This window comes from Trachemys scripta, chromosome 13 (assembly GCF_013100865.1).
Source record: "Trachemys scripta elegans isolate TJP31775 chromosome 13, CAS_Tse_1.0, whole genome shotgun sequence".
In the NCBI taxonomy this organism is placed as follows: domain Eukaryota; kingdom Metazoa; phylum Chordata; order Testudines; family Emydidae; genus Trachemys; species Trachemys scripta.
This window is the reverse complement of record NC_048310.1, coordinates 40,136,559-40,155,404: the sequence shown is the minus strand read 5'-3', so window position 1 is coordinate 40,155,404 and position 18,846 is coordinate 40,136,559. Positions and strand designations below refer to the sequence as shown.

Below are 18,846 nucleotides of genomic sequence, written 5' to 3'. Positions count from 1 at the left end.
TAAGACATGCAATGATCGGCACCTGCTGAAATTTCCTGTTCACAGGCCGAAGTAACATCCCCAGAAATTTAAACGGAGAGCACGTACCCCACTTCTGGGCGGGGTGGGAGAAGGGTGCCTGGCTGCCTTGTTGTTCAAATAACTGCAGCCCTGCTGGCACAGAAGGCTTGGGCCAGCTGGCAGCTTCCTGGTCATGTCTTCCACCTGGGTCACTATCGCTAGGGGGTCATGCACAGCTTTCCTGCCAGTGCCCTTGCTTTGCCCTTCGGTCTCAGTGAGTGTGGGGTCTTGGGAAAGGGCATCACCACAACTACCTCCATCAGGAATCCCATACGGAAGTGCTGCTTGCAGGTGTGTCAAATTGGATTGCAAACATCTTCCAGGATCCAACTTACATTTGATTAAATGAATTTCTTTGCATTCACCCCCCCTCACCCCTTAAAAACAGCAAAGCTGGCCTCCCTGCCGCCTTGAAAGCAAATATCCTCCCAAATTCAGTCCCTAATGAGCACAATACTCCCAGGGAAGTTTTGCCACCAAATACAATTACAATAAAAGTCACACACACGTCCCTTCCTCGCCTTGCTGGTAAACACCACACCGTTCAGTTTAGAATGCCAAGCTGTCAGCATTCAGCCCCAGGCCTGGAGGAAGCTACTGTACAGAGCTGATCAGACCTGTATCAGCTGTGCCATCTCACTCCGGCAGAACTTATGTTGATTTCCCTCTCACACAGACAAGGCGTTATCACACTTAAAAAGCCAGGCATTTACATACAGGCTGTCTACACAAATGAGAAATGAACAAGCCCCACATGCTAGCTTCACTGATCAGTCACTTGCTATTGGGGCCCATCGAACCCCCCACCCCACCCCACAGATTTAGGTGCCTTGGGGCAGACATTCTGTTTGGCAGACTTGCTTGTGAAGCACCTACTGCACTTTGGGTGCTCTGTAAGAAATAAAGCTGAATCGGAGGCTAGAACAAAGGAGTAAGGAAGTGACTCTCAGGTCACGTTAAGTTCCCTGTACTCTCTTTTTGGTGCGCCCTTTATTTTATGCTCTTTGCTTCACATGGGGTCCCATATTTTGGCCATGGCAAGTTGAAAGCTTAGAGCTGCAGCACAATGGGCCTAAAACCAACAGAGCAAAACTAAAAAGCAACCTGAACAAAGAGCCATTCACTTTGGCAAAAGTTTTTGTTTAGCGTCATTGTGCTTGCAATCCGTGCCGCACTGGGAGAAATTCTCTGGGCTTTACTGCCCAAGCCCATCCCAGAGGGCAGGCAGTGCACCAAGGTTTGTACCCTGCAGTGCTACAGAGACACATGCAGGGAGGCTGGCTGGTGGTGGGGAGCTTAGCAGCACAGGGGAGTGGGGTCAGGGGACAAACTTTAGCAAAATCCAGAATTCTCCATCACTCATCAGGGATTCCCCTCCCCTCAGGTTTAACGTTAACAGCACGAGTGGCACCACCCTTTTATCAGCTGGCTGAAAGTTATATGACAAGACCTCAGGTTTATTTTTCCCACCCCAGATGTGAATATTGGAAATCTGGGGCAACGTTAAATCAACCACACCACCCACGCAAATAGCTGACTATCAACTGGCTCGTCAAAAGTAACCGTGTTCTCCCTGGAGCCTCCAATGCCCTGTCTCCTTTAGAACGGTTGGTTGCTTCATGAGAAAGAATGGATCTTCTTTGGGAACTCATGCCCACGCTGGAGGGGATTTCTGAAGGAGCCATTCAGAATGGCTGTCACAATCCATCTACTGACTTGGCACTTCAGTTAACAGCAGGCTTCATTGACCCAAAAGGTAGGTACTGCCTGAGATACCTGTATCTTCTCCTTGCTCCTCACTGGAAGAGAACTGGAGCCAGTTCGTCCTCATGCCACACTGGGATCATTCACTTTGTGATTTCTCTCCGTTCTGATGCCCACTCAATTGGCTTGCATTAGGCTGATGAATTTTAAAAGAATAATTTAGCATTGAGTAATTCTCATGTTCCAAGTGATCTAAGCACTAACCCTCAAAGCAGCCCAGGGAGGAGGTGGACACCATCCTTATTTTATGGCTGGGGAATCTGTAGTGATCGGTGTAAGAATGTGTCTTTGTTCACACAAGGAATGGCTATAGCTCTGAATACACAGGGAGAAGATCTGAACGAGAAGTGCGGTCTTTACAAAGCCATTTTAACCACGTTACACAGCTTCCTTTTGAAGTCTCTTTGCTGCTAATAGCAGTAAAACAAAGTAGAAGTAGGAAATATTCTCTGTTAGAAGGGTGAGCATCTGAGACTGGGTGGGAATCAAAATTCTTGTTCTAGATCAATCCACACAAGCGGTCCACTTCCTGGACACTACTGTGCTAATAAGCGATGGTCACATAAATACCACCCTATACCGGAAACCTACTGACCGCTACACTTACCTACATGTCTCCAGCTTCCATCCAGGACACACCACACGATCCATTGTCTACAGCCAAGCTCTAAGATATAACTGCATTTGCTCCAATCCCTCAGATAGGGACAAGCACCTACAAGATCTCCATCAAGCATTCTTAAAACTACAATACCCACCTGCTGAAGTGAAAAAACAGATTGACAGAGCCAGACGAGTACCCAGAAGTCACCTCCTACAAGACAGGCCCAACAAAGAAAATAACAGAACCCCACTAGCTGTCACCTTCAGCCCCCAACTAAAACCTCTCCAGCGCATCATCAGAGATCTACAACCTATCCTGAAAGATGATCCTTTATTCTCACAGATCTTAGGAGACAGACCTGTCCTCGCTTACAGACAACCCCCCAATCTAAAGCAAATACTCACCAGCAACCACACATGACTGAACAAAACCACTAACCCAGGAGCCTATCCTTGTAACAAAGCCCGATGCCAACTCTGTCCACATATCTATTCAAGTGACATCATCATAGGACCTAATCACATCAGCCATACCATCAGGGGCTCGTTCACCTGCACATCTACCAATGTGATATATGCCATCATGTGCCAGCAATGCCCCTCTGCCATGTACATTGGCCAAACCGGACAGTCTCTCCGCAAAAGAATTAAAGGAAACAAATCTGACATCAGGAATCATAATACTCAAAAACCAGTGGGAGAACACTTTAACCTGTCTGGTCATTCAGTGACAGACCTGCGAGTGGCTATCTTACAACAGAAAAGCTTCAAAAACAGACTCCAACGAGAGACTGCTGAGCTGGAATTGATATGCAAACTAGATACAATCAACTCAGGATTGAATAAGGACTGGGAATGGCTGAGCCATTACAAACATTGAATCTATCTCTCCTTGTAAGTATTCTCACACTTCTTATCAAACTGTCTGTACTGGGCTAGCTTGATTATCACTTCAAAAGTTTTTTTCTTACTTAATTGGCTTCTCAGAGTTGGTAAGACAACTCCCACCTGTTCATGCTCTCTGTATGTGTGTATATATATCTCCTCAATATATGTTTCACTCTATATGCATCCGAAGAAGTGGGCTGTAGTCCATGAAAGTTTATGCTCTAATAAATTTGTTAGTCTCTAAGGTGCCACAAGTACTCCTGTTCTTTTTGCACATTCCTTCTGTGGCCTTGGGTAAGTCAATGTGACATCTGATTCTATCTAGACGCACATCTCAAACATACTAACTCATCCAAGTTTCAGAACCTTCGTTGCTAGTGATGATGCACTAGGCAGAAAGAACATGTCTCAGCCAGACTCCCACCCCACAGTGAGGGTGCAATGCTTTTAGTTATGCGGGAAGAAAAAAGAGATCATTTGCTTGTAAAGGGAGCAAATTTGATCTGGAGTCAGTGAGAAACAAGAAACTCAGCAATGCCATTTCCACAGAATTGTTTTTCAGACTATCCCTGAACTTTAAGGGATAGTTCTCTGCCACGTTCAGCTGAACAGATCATTTAAGCTTGGGGGGGGGGGGGGTAGGGAGGAGAGAGCATTTAGACTCTTGAGCCAGGAAAAAACAGTTACCTACCTCACGTAGCTGTTCTTCGAGATGTGCTGCTCATGTCCATTCCATGTCATGTGTGCGCGCTGCGTGCACAGTCATCCGAAATGACTGTAGGGCTGGCTCTGGTGCCCATTAGAGCCCTGAGCTCATGCACCGGTATCTTGGGCAGTGCTGGCCCTGTGCTCTCTCAGTTCCTTCTTGCCATCAACTCTGACAGCAGGGAAGGAGGGCGGGTCAGGAATGGACACGAGCAACACATCCCAAAGAACAGTTACAAGAAGCGGGTAACTTTTTTCTTACGCCGATTCCATGTTCGGTGACTCACAAGCAGTATCCCCGGAGGTGGGCTCAGAGTTAACTGTCGTGTGGCGTGTAATACTGCTCTGCCGAAGCCAGCATCGTCCCGAGCCTGCTGGGTAATGGCGTAATAGGATGCAAAGGTGTGGACAGAAGACCAGGTAGCAGCTCTACAGATGCTTTGAATCGGGACCTGCGCCAGGAAGGCTGCTGATGAGGCTTGCGCTCTGGGCAGTCACAATCGCCAGCGGTGGCACTTCTGCCTGTTCGTAACGAAACAACGAAGACCGTTATCCACAAGGACATTCTCTGAGAGGAGACCGGGTGACCTTTCATCATCTGCCACTGCAACAAAGAGCTGTGTCGACTTACGGAAGAGTCTGGTTCTCTCGATGTAGAAGGCTAAGGCCCGCCGAACGTCCAGGTATGTAACCTACATTCTTCGCCGGATTTATGAGGCTTCAGAAAGAACACCGAAAGGAGCACGTCCTGATTATTGTGAAAGTGCACCACTACCTTTGGTGAGAAAGCTGGGTGGGGCTGCAGCTGTAGAACCCTGGGTAGGGTGGTTCCTATGTGAGCGCTCTAATTTCAGAGACTGCGAGCTGAAGCAATTGTGACCAGGAAGGAGACCTTCCATGAGAGGAGCATCAGACAACATGAAGCTAACGGCTTGAAGCGGGGCCCGTGAGACTTGACAGTACCAGATTCTTGTCCCATGATGGGATAGGGTCACGAACTTGAGAATAAAGTTGCTCCAGACCTTTCAAAAATCTAAATGTCATATCATGGGAAAAAGAGATCTACCCTGGACTGGAGAATGGAAGGCTGAGATAGCCACCTAGTGAACTTTGATTGATGACAGCGCCAGACCTTGGTGCCTGAGATGCAACAGGCAGTCTAGGAGACAGATTCTGGTCCGAGGCCCAATATGTAAAGCGCTTCTACTTGGTCACCCTAGCAGAGGACTTTCTGCTACCCATCAGGACCTGCTGCACTTGTGCTGAGCATGCCGCCTGCGCTGCATTCAGCCATGCAGCAGCCGTGCTGTCAGGTGTGGGGATGCTAGGTTCGGGTGCAGACGACGGTCGTGGTTCTGGGACAGCAAGTCCGGCCAGAGTGGGAGTTCCAAGAGCGTTGCCTCGAGAGCTCTAACAACATGCTGAACCAGTGCTGTGCAGCCATGCCAGAGCTATCAGGATCACCTTCGCCCTGGCCTGCTTGATCTTCAAGAGGGTCCTGTGCACCAGAGGTATTGGTGGGAAAGCATACATCAGTGCCCCCAACCAAGGGAACAAGGCGGGGTCAGACAGGAAACCTCTGTCGAGCCCGCAGATCGAGGAGAACCAGTGACACTTCCTGTTCTGCCTGGATACAAACAGATCCTCCCGGGGAGTCCCCCACCTCTGGGTGGAGTTACCACTCGTGGGGAGACGAGAAGGACCTGCTGAGGAGATCTGATAAGGCATGCGTGGCCCCAGGAGGTGCGAAGCCACAAGATGAATGGCATGCTGTATGCAGAAGACCCACAACCTCAGAGCCTCTTGACACAGGGCTGACTAGCAGCCCCCCCGCTTGTTGATGTAGAACATCGCGGTGGTATTGTCCATTAGAATTTGGACCATCCCGTCTCTCATGTAGGGAAAGAACGCCTTTGAGGCCAGGCATATCAAACTGAGTTCCCTGATATTTATGTGTAGGGAATGTTCTTCCCGCAACCAGAGGCCTTGTGTGCTGAGGTTGCTGAGGTGGGCTCCCCACCCTAAGTCCAAAGCATCGGAGACCAGGTCACTGCCAGGGAAAGGGCTGCAAAGGGGGTCCCTTCCAACACCACGTGTGGGTCTCTCCACCACGCCAGGGATGACAGAATGTGCAGTGGAACTGTGACCATGAGATCCAGATCGTGTCTGCCAGAAGCGTAAACCAAAGCCAGATGTGGCGGGCATGTCGGACCACGTAACTGCATGCTGCCATGTGGCCCACCAAATTGAGGCATAACCATGTAGTTGTGAGCAGGTGGATTCTCACATAGGTGATACAGTCCGACATGGCCTTGAACCGTGACTCTGGCAAAAAGGCCCTGTCCTGGGTAAAATCAAGCACTGCCCCCAAAAACTCTATCTGCTGAACCAGAGTAAGAGTTAATTTTTGCTCATTTATGAGTAGTCCCAGATCCTGACAGACTGAGGCTGTGCTAAACCTGCGCCTGTGATCTGCCTCTGATAAGCCAGTCGTAAATCTATACATCTCAGGAAAGCGGCCATCACCGCCATACATTTCATGAAGACCCTGGGGGCAGAAGAGAATCCGAAGAGCAGTGCTGTAAACTGGTAATGACGTTGGCCCACTATGAAATGGAGGTATCTCCATGGAAAATAGAAATGTGAAAATAGGCATCCTTTAAACTGAAGGCAACGTACCAGTCTCCTAGATTCAGAGAGGGGATGGAGGTGGCCAGGGAGACCATGCGGAACTTCAACTTCTTGAGATATTTACTGAGGCGACGCAGGTCTAGGGTGGGTCTGAAGCCCCCTTTGGCCTTCAGGGGTAGGAAATATCAGGAATAAAATTCCTTCCCCCTCATATCTTGAGGAACTTCCTTTATGGCCCCTATCCGTAGGAGGATTTCCACCTTCTGGACGAGAAGTCGCTCGTGAGAAGGGTCCCTGAAGAGGGGCGGTGAAGGGGGGCGAGGGGGAGGAAATCTATAGGGTGTACCCAGATGCTATGGTGTTGAGCACCCAGTGGTCTGAAGTGATTTGGGCCCATTGTAGCAAGGACCGGGGATAACTGGTTCAAAAATAAAAGGGCGGCTGGATCCAGGTGCAAGTCCAGTGCATTGCCCTCGGGTGCACCACCAACATGACTGCCGCAGACCACCTCGGTGGCGAAGGGGGCCTGGCTGAGGAAGATGTGGCAGAGTGACGGTGTTTATAACCCATCTCCTCTCCTGTATGAGCTCTGCCGAGACAGACCCGAGTACAGTATCCAGGCAGTGGCGGATGCGGCCGGAACTGCCTCTTAGAGGCCTGAGGTGTGTACAACCCAAGGAAGCACAGGGTGGCCCTCGAGCCAGTCAGCCTAGTGTCTGCCTGCTGCTAAAAAAGGGTGTTGCTCTTGAAGGGGAGGTCCTGGATCAAGAGTTGTACCTCGTTCGACAGCCTGCAGGACTGTAGCCACGAACTGCGTCTCGTAGTAATGGCCGACGCCATCAACTGCACTGCAGAGTTGGCAGAGTCCAGCGTTGCTTGGAAAGAGGCCCTGGCCACTGCTTTGCCCTCTTCCAAGGTGGCTGAGAACTTGTGCCCTGCCCTCCTGGGGTAGAAAGTCTTTGAACTTGGCCATCGAGTCCCAGTGTTGTAACTGTACCATCCCAGCAGCGCCTGCTGACTGGCGATACGTAACTGTGGACTGGCTGTAGAATAAACTTTTCTTCCGAAAAGATCAAGTTTTTTAGCATCCTTGTTTATAGGGGTTGCGCTAGGATTGCCCCGTTTGTCCCGTTCATTGGCAACCGAGACCACCAGTGACCCAGGGGGAGGGTGGGAATACATAGACTTGAACCCTTGGGCTGGAACATAGACCTTTTTCTCTACCCTCTGATGTTGGGGGCAGAGAGGATGGCGCTTGCCACTGCGCTTTGATGAGTTTCAGCACCCCATCATGCCCTGGTAGAGCCACCTTTGATGGGACCACTACAGCCAAGATATCGGACAGGATGTCGGACGGCTCCTTGAGCTCCTCAATCTCCAGACCCAGGTTGGAGGCCACCCTCTCAAGGAGCTCCTGGCGGACATGGAAATCATCAGGCAGTAGAAGGTTAGTTGGTCCAGCCACCGCCAGGTTCGGGAAAGAGGACGAGGAGGCAACCACAGGCAGTGAGGCTGATTCTTCCTCGACTACACAGACGCTGCCGGAATCTTGGTGCCAGGATCTGGTTCTGAGTCAGTTCCCGGTGCCGCAGCCAAGGCTTGGCCCTTGGGAGTTTCCAAGGGTGCCTGGAGAGAATACGAGCCCAGCATGGGAGGGCACCCCCAAGAAGTCCAATACACCCATTGATGTGTCCATTGAGTGGGTGGCTAGGGACCTGATGTCGGGCCTGCCGCAGGTTCCAGCCCATAAGAGCAGTGCCGGCGATGCCTCGGGGGTGGGGAGGGCTCACTCTCAGACCCCAAGGAGGACTCCTCCCTAGGAGACCAGGGTGGGAGCTGAAGCGGTCGCATGCTGATAGCTGTGGCTGGCTGGGGAGCGGCACCGCGGGGTCGGTGACTGGTGCCTCGGTGCCCGCAATGTACTTCACAGTGCTGGGAGGGCAGAGACTGAGCAACGACATGGTGATGGGGAGCGCTGGGCTGAGGATCAGTGCCATGTCAGAGTTGCAGCTAGCGGTCTCATTGCGGGTTTCTCTTTAGAGAACCACCTTTGAGGAGCCCGCCAAGAGTGGGCCTGGGTATCGAGGCGTGGGTGGCACAGGGAGAGACATCAAGTCTCTTGCAGCCCGAAAGGCCTCCGGTGTTGAAGGGGCCAGGAAATGTTGTGGGTCCTAACCACTCCCGGGAGTTGGTGGTGGATCCCAATTCGGTCTTGGTGCCCTAGGCAAACTGACCGCTGCCAGATGCAGCTCCAGGGAAGACGAGTGGCCCTGCACAGGTCTCTGCTCCTGCGGGGACTCCCAGGTAGCCGTGCGTGGTGCCATGGAATGACCTCTGTCGGACCGTGACTTCTTATGCCTTCTCTTAGGCATAGGAGAAGGGGAGCGGTGCCGGGAAGGTCCCAGTGCTGGTGGAGCAGTCTGCACAGATGCCGAAGTGCTCAGTGCCGAGCCTGAGCAGCAGAGTTCCAACGCGGGGCCCAGGGCAGCCTCCGTCAACAAGGCTTTTAGCCAGCTGTCCCTCAGAGTCCAAGCAACATAAACTACACTAGGGGACTCGCAAAAGCAAGGTCCATTCCAACAACCATCACTGGCGGAAAGAAGGAACTGAGAGGGCACAGGGCCACCAGGGCCCAATATACCGGCACATGAGCATGGGATTCCAGAGCCAGCCCAGGGTAAAAATTTCCGATGACTGTGCACATGGGCGCACACACCCCTAACATGGAATGAACATGAGCAAGCACTCGAAGAAGAATGCAACTTTAACCCCTGTGAGGTTTTCCATCTCAAGAAGTGGGTTTTTTAACCAACGAAAGCTTATGCCCAAATAAATCTGTCTTTAAGGTGTCACCAGACCCCTCGTTTTTGCAAAAATTTTAAGTGAAAAGATACAGCATATGCATCGTCAGGCATGAAGTTACTTGGTCGGGTGAATTAGGAAATGGTGTTACAATGGGAGTTTAAAAGCTTTAATCCTTTTTGAAGAACAGGTTTCTAAGACACAATCAAAGAGGTCAATAGTATATTTAAACTGAAGCATTATAAAGATCAAACATTTTCCTCTGCTTTAAGCCATTTGCTTTTTGTGGTGTTCCTCAGCTTGACAATGAAACTCACCTGTTTCACTACTTACAGCGTTTCACTGTCAGGTTTTCATGCCCTAGCATAATGCTGCAATGTTTGCACCGTAATGCTGCAAGGACATGGGTATGTTTAAAAATGTATTTCCAGTGGAAGCTAAAGTAGTCTTATGGAAATACACCCATTAGTCTTGAGTTCCATAAAAGCTGGGTTTTACTACACAAGATTTAAGATCATTTAGAGACAACATTGGATCAAATTTGATCCATGTTAAAAAATCCCTCGGCCTGAACAGGAGCAGAAATGCAAGGAAAAACACTGTTTGTGCTGAACTAGTGACACCTACAACAACAAAACTGTTTTAGATCAGTGGTTTCCCCACCTTGCTACTGTATCTGCTGCTCTGGAGTTCCAGAAAGGGAATCACCTGCTCCAAACTCATTCCAAGTTGTTCTTCTGTGTTACAGCGCCACTAACTCTGGGCTGCACCGTCTCTGAATATCGTCTGGCTGGCTCTGCTCTACTGACTGTTTTCAGCAGGATTCTGAGAGCCGGGTCAGGGTGGGGAGAGGGAACGAAGAGATGAGAACAAAGCAAGCTAAAGGGTATCCTCAGGTACTGGACGCTGTCCGGGGGGGGGGGGGGGGGGGGGGNGGGGAGAGGGAACGAAGAGATGAGAACAAAGCAAGCTAAGGGGTATCCTCAGGTACTGGGCGCTGTCCTGGGGGGAACACCTGGTCTGGCAAATCCGGTTCGTAAGTCAAACTTGTGGGGGGTGAACAACATATAACATGATCAACTCCTACCTCAGTGTCTCATCAAGTGCCTTTCTTCCCTTCCTCTAGGGCAGCTCACCTGGGACATGCAGGGAGGGATTTACGAGCCTCTCAGGAGGACTGGGCTGCAGCAGCAAGGCATTACGTACTGTATGGACCCCTTGCTAAACTATAGGTAGTGTTTCAGGCTGGCATCGAGACACACTGGCATGAACGTGCGGATCCTCAGAAGCCAGACGTCCCTTCTGCTCCAGCCCAGCGCAGGACGATTACTCCAAACCAGCTGGAGGGTGTGCCAGCAGGACAATTTCTAACCACCTGGAGGATCAGTGGCTAGCACTGCTGCTTCCTCTTTGAGGGGAAGAGTACCCCCGGGGAGGGAACACTGCACTCCAATGTGTCACACCGCCGGCCACCAGGCCACCTCCCCCAGGGAAGTGTGGGGCAATAGGAAGAATGCTCAAGCTTCTAGCCAGTACAAGGCTGGACCGTGCATTTGATGTGGCACCACACGGCGTGTGCAGCCTTATAAACAAAAGGTGCCAGATTCCTGCCCCCAGGGCCTTAGAACACACTGGAGAGGTGAGAGTGAATGTTGCGATGCGAGCGTTCTTAGAAACCCCCACGAATACCCTGGTAAGGCTCGGTGCGTCTGCTCCAGATTCACCCAGACCCTACAGACAAGTCAGAGCTCACAAATGGCTGCTGTGAAATTGTCTAGAGCAGGGAGTAAACCTAAAGCAGCGGTTCTCAAACTGTGGGTCACGATCCCATTTTAATGGGGTCGCCAGGGCTGGCTTAGACTCGCTGGGCCCAGGGCCAAAGCCAAAGCCCAAGCGCTTCAGTCCTGGGCGGTGGGGCTAAGGTTACAGGTGCCCTGCCTGAGGCGGAAGCCCTTGGGCTTCGGCTTTGGCCCTACGGCCTGGGGCAATGGGGCTTGGGCGGTCTCAGGCTTCGGTCCCCACACCTGGGGTCGTGCAGTAATTTTTGTCGTCAGAAGGGGGTTGTGGTGCAATGAAGTTTGAGAACCCCGGACCTAAAGAAAAAGCTACCCTGAGCCTCTATAGCGCCACCTGTGGCAGTGTCAGAAACTGAATCCCAATCCCGTACCTCCAGTCCTCACTGCACAGTCACGTTAGCAATCTCCTCCCGCTTCCCACTCCTTCAGAAAAGCTATTTCGGGCATTCCCATTTCCACTGCAGCAGGAAGCGGACAAAGCAGGTTAGAAGCCAGCTGAGCAGTGTTATTTAATGGACTGAATCTTCTACGGATTTCCTAAGTAGAAAACTATTTACATAAATAGGCTGGAGTAAATCAATCATCTTCAAATTACTTTTGAGCCGTTCCCAGTTATGTCACAGGGAGGAAATGCATCACCGGCGTCCTTTCTGCATTGCTTATTTTTAAATATTAAAAAGAAACAATTGTAACATGCCTCATTGCAATTTCCTGCCAAGCCAGAGTCGATCTGCAAGATATGGGCTTTCTAGAGCATTGCAAATGCAGATGGGATGCTTTGGAAATGCTTGCTTCATAAGCAGCAGGGTATGAAATGCGGCCATGCAGTCGCTTGGATTTGCAAGTACAAATCATTCCTTTGATATTACTTATTTTCTTCATCCCTCAACAATCCCCTTAACCAAGGATTTATTCCAGGCTGGGCAACTTTGCCTTCCTAGTCATGCAGTCCAAAGCTGGTATGTCATGATTTTTAGTCCTCTGAGAAAGTCTGGCCTGTGAGTCTGCCAAAGACCACTAGCGGGACTATGTGCATTAGGCATTTAACACCGGTTGCACTTCCAACCCTGATATTCTATGATTCTGGCTTCTAACACAGCTAACATTAGCATCAGAAGTTAGAAACGCTACTGGCCTCTGATGGTAACGGCCAGATCTGCTAATGTCGAATGCAGGAAGTGCTTGATGAAGTAGTGAGGGGGAAGAGGTGAATGTTAGGGGCTGTGAGAATGGACCAGGGAAGGGTGAGACAGAGAAAAGAAAAGGAAGAGGAAATGGAGACCAGACAAGAAAAAGCCAAGGTGCTCTCAGGAATGGGAGCATCTTGTTAGACAGGAAGCAAAGTGCCTCCAGAATGCCAAGCCAAGCACCAGGAAGTGACCATAGAATCTCAGGGTTGGAAGGGACCTCAGGAGGTCATCTAGTCCCACCCCCTGCTCAGAGCAGGACCAACCCCAACTAAATCAGCCCAGCCAGGGCTTTGTCAAGGCGGGCCTTAAAAACCTTTAAGGATGGAAGGTTTTGCTGGGCCCAAGACAGGGAGCAAAGACTGGAGCATGCATGTTCCTTTTAGAATACAGACTCCTACTTTGCTCATGGCAGAGACACTCTTGCTGAGAGGTGAGAGGCTAACCCTGTCTTTCCCCAGCAATCAGAGAAACCCAGCAAACGCCAGGCAGAAGAGACCTGACACACTCCCGTTACAAGGCGCAGAGTCATCAACTCTGCAGCAGGAGCAGCTCAAGAAGAATCGCTGGCAGACAAGAACAAAACATTCCTCTAAAGATGTCAAAAGTGCATCACTCACCCAGGTTAAAATCCAAGCCCTGCCCTGCCTTGAGGTAAATATTCCAAATTTACAGGTAAGAGGTCAGTGAAGTGAAGCGAAGCAAAGCATCGTTCCCAATGTCCCAGGGGGTCAGCTTCAGAGTCAGAAATAGAACTGAGGAGTCCAACACCCAGGCCCCAGTTCTTACCACTGCAGGCAGTACTGCCAGCTGTTGTATTCCCTTGGCAGTAGCAGGTTACCCTGGTATATTGGTTTAGTTGTCTGCGTTGCATGGCTGTAAACCTAGAGCAGGGGTCAGCAGCCTTTCAGAAGTGGGGTGCCAAGTCTTCATTTATTCACTCTAATTTAAGGTTTCGTGTGCCAGTAATACGTTAACGATTTTAGAAGGTCTCTTTCTATAAGTCTATAACTAAACTATTGTTGTATGTAAAGTAAATAAGGTTTTTAAAATGTTTAAGAAGCTTCATTTAAAATTAAATTAAAATGCAGAGCCCCCCAGACCAGTGTCCAGGACCCGGGCAGTGTGAGTGCCACTGAAAATCAGCTCGTGTGCCGCCATAGGTTGCCTACCCCTGACCTAGAGCCTCATCCATTAAGCAACAACACGGTAAGTTGAGACACCTGCCATTCACACGACAAGGCAGGGCAAGGCCCTCCTTAGCTCTGCTCCTGCCTAGTGTTGCTAGTCAAAGTCTCAGCACACCAGGCCAACACAACCCCAAGGCCGGCTAAGCCCTTCTCACACTGCCGGCAGCACACCAGCCAGGCCTAATCGCCCCACTCTCATGATCCCCCTCAGGCACAAATAACGAGGTAGTGTCTGATTGCTGAGTGAAAGGCCATTGAAAGCAGCTAAATGTAACACGGAGTCGGACTGATGAAATACTGGCTGCACCAGCTGAGGGCCAGGTACTGCACGTAGCCTACACCCGCACTGCCATGAAAGGCGTGTTTAACCACAGCACAACACATCAGCCATCCAGCTACAACCCCCTGGTGGAGAGAAGGGACTGCAAGGCAGCCAGGCCAGCCATGGGCAAGCGAGTATAGGGTTGATCTCGCCTAGCTACCTTGTGGTAAAAGCTGCAGGGGCCTGGTCTCCGCTAGGACGTTGCAGTGGGCTAGCTCCTGCACATGAGTTATCCTTCTTAACCCTTTATTGGGCAGTGCGGAAACCAAATAGAGTCAAGCAAGTAACCAGCCGCAAAGCAGGTGGAGGCCCCTTCACCAAGGTTGGCCTTGTGCTGGGTGACTTGGTTCCTCTCCCCCACACACAGGTCAGTGCGGGAGACAGCAGAGGCGCTCAACATCCCCCCCGCCCCCTAATGGCCAGTCAGTAACAGATCAAAGCTGGCCTTAACATGATCACCAGGCTTTAGGCTGAGCAGGCCACTGAGGGGAGTAGGGAAATTCACACTCGAGTCACGGGGTTCGTCCCAGGCTTGACCGTGGGAGTCGGTGAAATTACAGCTAGAAATGGGTTGTCGGTAGACTCAGTGAGACACACTGCATTGGGTCACGTGCAGGGAACTCTGCAGCCACAAGGGCTAGACAATCCTGCAGAGGCAGAGAAGAGCTGGTACAGCGACCTGGTGCACTGGGCCGGGCTAGCTCGAAGCTAAGGTGAGAGCATGACAGCTGGCACGCACAGCCCAGGGGGTTTGTAGACGAGGTGCAACACTCACCTCGTCTGACTCATCCGACAACGTCCGTAGCAAAATGGGAAAGAGGCTGTCTGTATGCCGGAACATCTGAAACCAGAGAGACACGTGGCCTCAGTCACACAGTCTGGAACATCCCTCCCACGCACCAGGAGCAGTCCTCATCAGTGTAGGCTAGTGCAACTTTGCAGACATTTTTCAGTTTTCCTTGGGAAGTTCCCCTCCCAGCTAGCTCGCAAGCGCTTCGAAGTAGGGATCGAAACAGACGCTCGGGTGAAAGTATCAGGAGTAAACTTATTAGGCCAAAAGTACAATCCCAGAAGGACACAGTTGCTTGTTTGCTGAGCTGATTCCATACCTATGTAACGAGAAGGCAAGTTCCTAGTGTGGGACACTGTCACTTTCCTCCCCTTCCCAAGAGAGGAAAGGCCAGGAGAGACTTACAAGTGAAGGGTTTCTTATTTAAACCACGGGTAGTTTGGGGTGAATTTTTGGGCTTCTCTTCATGAGGAGCTGCAGCCACCATGGCATCGATTCAGATTCCACCTCCTGTCTGATTAGACACATGGTTAACGAGAACGGATGTGCAGCAGGCAGGGTGAATGATGGCAGCTGCTCCCACTAGAGAACTTATGACATGTCCTACCAGGATTGATCTATGGTAGGCAGCACTCCAGGGAAGGAAGAGTCTTCCCCTCTACCTTCTCTTGGGAGAGCTCGCAATCTAGAAAGGCCAAGCCCCTTCCCTTCTCCTCCAGAGGATTCTTGAAAACCCTTGCCAAGCCCCGATGTGCTCCAATACCCACACATGGACCATACCCCAGATGTGCTGTAGCTGCCAGCCAAGCTGCTCAGGATAGGGACTTCATCTATAGCACCACCTCCCAAGCACTCACTCTCCTTGCAACGAGTCCCCTGATAGAAGCTCAGCTGCAGCAAGTCAGGAGCGACTGATCACAAAGGGCTTCCCAGGTGCGTCTCCAAACCTGCTGACATTCCGCTCCCCCCCAGCTTGTCTAACGGGAAGAACCCCTGTGCCAAGCACGATGCCTGTTAGGCTGGCCTGCCCGCAGAGTCCTACACAGCGTCCAGTGGGAACCAACGACCTGCAAAGGCAGTCAGAAGTTTCAGCTCTGATGGAAGAGCCCCAGAAACCACATGTGGCTTTAAGGGAGGAGCCAGCCCAGGTCTACCCCAGAGACGCTGGGCAAAGCAGAATTTTCAGAGGCCTCTCACTAGCAGTGCAATCCCGCCAACGGATCTACAGAAGTAGATATGGGAGGTCTGTGGCAGCCTTCTCCTCCCAGGGAAGGTGGTGGCAAGGGACACGAGTCTGAAGAGCTGGGAGGGTGTGACAACTGGCAGCAGAACAGGTAACTTCTGAGTGAACCCAAAGCTCAGTGTTTGGTTCAGAAACACAGGGCAGAGGCTCGGCTGGGTTTTTATGCCTCACCCAGGAGCAGCGGTTTGCCTACCCGTGCTCCTAAGGTCCCTAATGTCAGAACGGCTCATTTTGGCGAAAGCCGGGGTATTGCTCAGGTTTGTACGGACCATTTTCTGCAGCTAGAGCCGCCTTCAACGCATTGCAGCCCAGCTGGGCTAGTGGCACTTTTAGAAAGAGCACAGGAAGGCCCTCAGCTGATGGTAGGACTCAGGTTAATGGGTGTTGAGAACAAAGACGGTAGCTAGAGCCAAGTGTGCAGCACTCTGCTGGAGTTACAACCCCACTAGCTCCAGCCCTACGGCTGATCCCCACGTCTGCCAATGCAGCTCAATGCTAAACTGAAGCACTCCCATTCTTCTCGCTCTGCAGCCGTTCCTTGCTATTGCAGCCAAGGCTCCACCATACAACTCTGCCAGTGCACCTCCTCCCTACCTGCAGTGCCCCCTGCTGGTCACAGAACGTCGCTGAGGCACTGAGCCAGGAGACGCACTGGCTTTGCAACAGACAAGTGGTCAGCGATAACTAGGCTGAGACCAAGCAGTTCCGGCCCAGCTCCGCAAAGGGAGCAGGATATTGCACCAATGGTTTCACAAGCCAGACTTACCTTCCGCGGCGTCTTGATGTACAAGTGATAGAGCCATTTCAGGACTGCGATTCTGGTCATCATCCCGGTGGCTGAGTCGTGAAGGTGGCAGTCCAACACCTGCACTATCCCATCGAGGTTAAGGGTCACCGGAACCCGGTCAGTGCTGCACAGAAAACCAGGGGCACAAAGACGGTGGTTTGTATGTGCACGTGTCCCCGCGCTGCTCCAGCCCAGAAGGTTGGCCCCAGCACCCCCTCTTCCACACATCAACTGGCAGGTGACCCCGGCTGCCTACGCTTGCTGTCTTTCAGAGAAACACGTAAGAGCGAAGGAGCAATTTCACACAGTCCACAACTGACGGGAGCTGCTGAGTTAATGGATTGGCTAACCAGGCACCCAGTGCATGGGGGGGTGGGGGGCGATGGAACAAGCAGAGCCTGTGTAAAACATGGATTGTACCACTCAAATCTGCTGGCCAGAGAACCTTTAGTATTGGGTTTATCATTCTGCTCCTCCCTAGGGCTGGTGTGTCAGGGTTTGAGCCTCCTCTCGTGACACGGGCATGAAGTGAAAGACTGAACAGTGTGATACCGTAGGCCAGAGGAGCACAGACTTGCCCAGCCCCGCCGCAACAGGCTACCCCCCACTTGCTGTGATCCCGGGGATCGGGTGTGACTGACAGCCTGGCCCCCAGCTCCTCATGCATCACTAGAATAGCCTGGGTTGGCAGCACTGCAGCCTGCTGGGTTAACCACTTGCTGGGAAGTAAGAGACGTGGCCTCAAGTCTTAGGTCTGACTTATTGGAAGTAATAAACACGCAACCTGTATCTCCTGGGGGTTAGGAGGCAGCTTTCCCAGGGCTGGGTTGTCCCATAACTGCCTCTATTGCAGTTTCTTGAACCTTCCTCTAAAGCATCTGACAGGACATTGCACTTAAGGGATCTGCCACAGCAGTTACTAGGTTGAGAAACTAGAATATGCTACAACACAGCCACAGGCCATCAAATCCGGGCTCCAAATAACAAAGTGTGCGTGCCAGATGCATTGAGCATCCCAATGCCCATGCTGTTGGGCATTCCCACACGCTGACCCTGCCAGGGGGCTCAGAGCTGCCTCGAAGGGGCCACGTCAATGAGCCAGGGCACTTGGTCTCCATTAACCTTCCCGGCATGACTCCTAACAAGGGGCCCAGCTGGTATCACGCGTGGCAGTTGTTTCTGCGATGGGGACACCTACCCAACTAGAGCATGGACTGAGCGCCAGCTTTTCCCAAAGGCCCCTGGCAATTGGTCAGAGGGGCAATGGCTTTCAGGTACCATCAACCTGGGCTGAATTCACAACAACTTGAGTTTACCAAACTATTTCCACAATCACCATGGACAGACCAGAAATTCCTCAGTTTCCACCTCAGCATGACCATCTCTGCCCCAAAGGGGCTAACTGAACAGCAGGGAGATCATGAGTCCAAAGAACTTGAATTGCAATGTGGGTAGAAGACTCCCAAATAACAGCATTTGCCAGATAAACTTTGCCCTCCTTTGGATGTAATGACTCTCCAGTTTCCAATTAGGATCTGAAAGTCTAACTGGAGCCCTAGGAGTTCCCAGAAACTGTATTCTCCTCCCCGCAGCAGTAAAGCTTTTAAAGCATTCGCTCAAAGAGTTCCACATGAGGAATCTCGCCTCTAGCCATTCCTGTTGGGGCTGGCTGGATCCCAGGGGTGGGGCAGAGTTGATGGCTGGGGCCCAATCTTACATTCAAGGCCAGATGGCTAAAACACATGCCCAAGAGAAGATGCTCTGAAGATCCAGAAGGGGCGATGCGCTCTTGCCTTCCAGGACATACAGGGGATTTCTAAGAGACTGAACTATTCAAGTGTGTGCTGAACTCACGGTGGCTCTCTCATTTGCTTGGTTTCAGAGTAGCAGCCGTGTTAGTCTGTATCCGCAAAAAGAAGAACAGGAGTACTTGTGGCACCTTAGAGACTAACAAATTTATTAGAGCATAAGCTTTCGTGGACTACAGCCCACTTCTTCGGATGCATATAGAATGGAACATATATATATCTCCTCAATATATGTTCCATTCTATATGCATCCGAGGTGGGAGTTGTCTT

At 51.2% G+C, this 18,846-nt stretch overlaps 1 protein-coding gene across 1 annotated transcript in view; it reads right to left on the bottom strand.

Moving 5' to 3' along the window:
- Nucleotides 1-18,846, bottom strand: part of VAC14 (VAC14 component of PIKFYVE complex) — a gene marked incomplete in the record, with an annotated part of 177,992 nt that overhangs the window by 123,249 nt on the left and 35,897 nt on the right. The window contains 2 exon segments of the mRNA XM_034788262.1: nt 14,724-14,789; nt 16,748-16,892. Coding sequence (XP_034644153.1) covers nt 14,724-14,789; nt 16,748-16,892 — 211 coding nt within the window.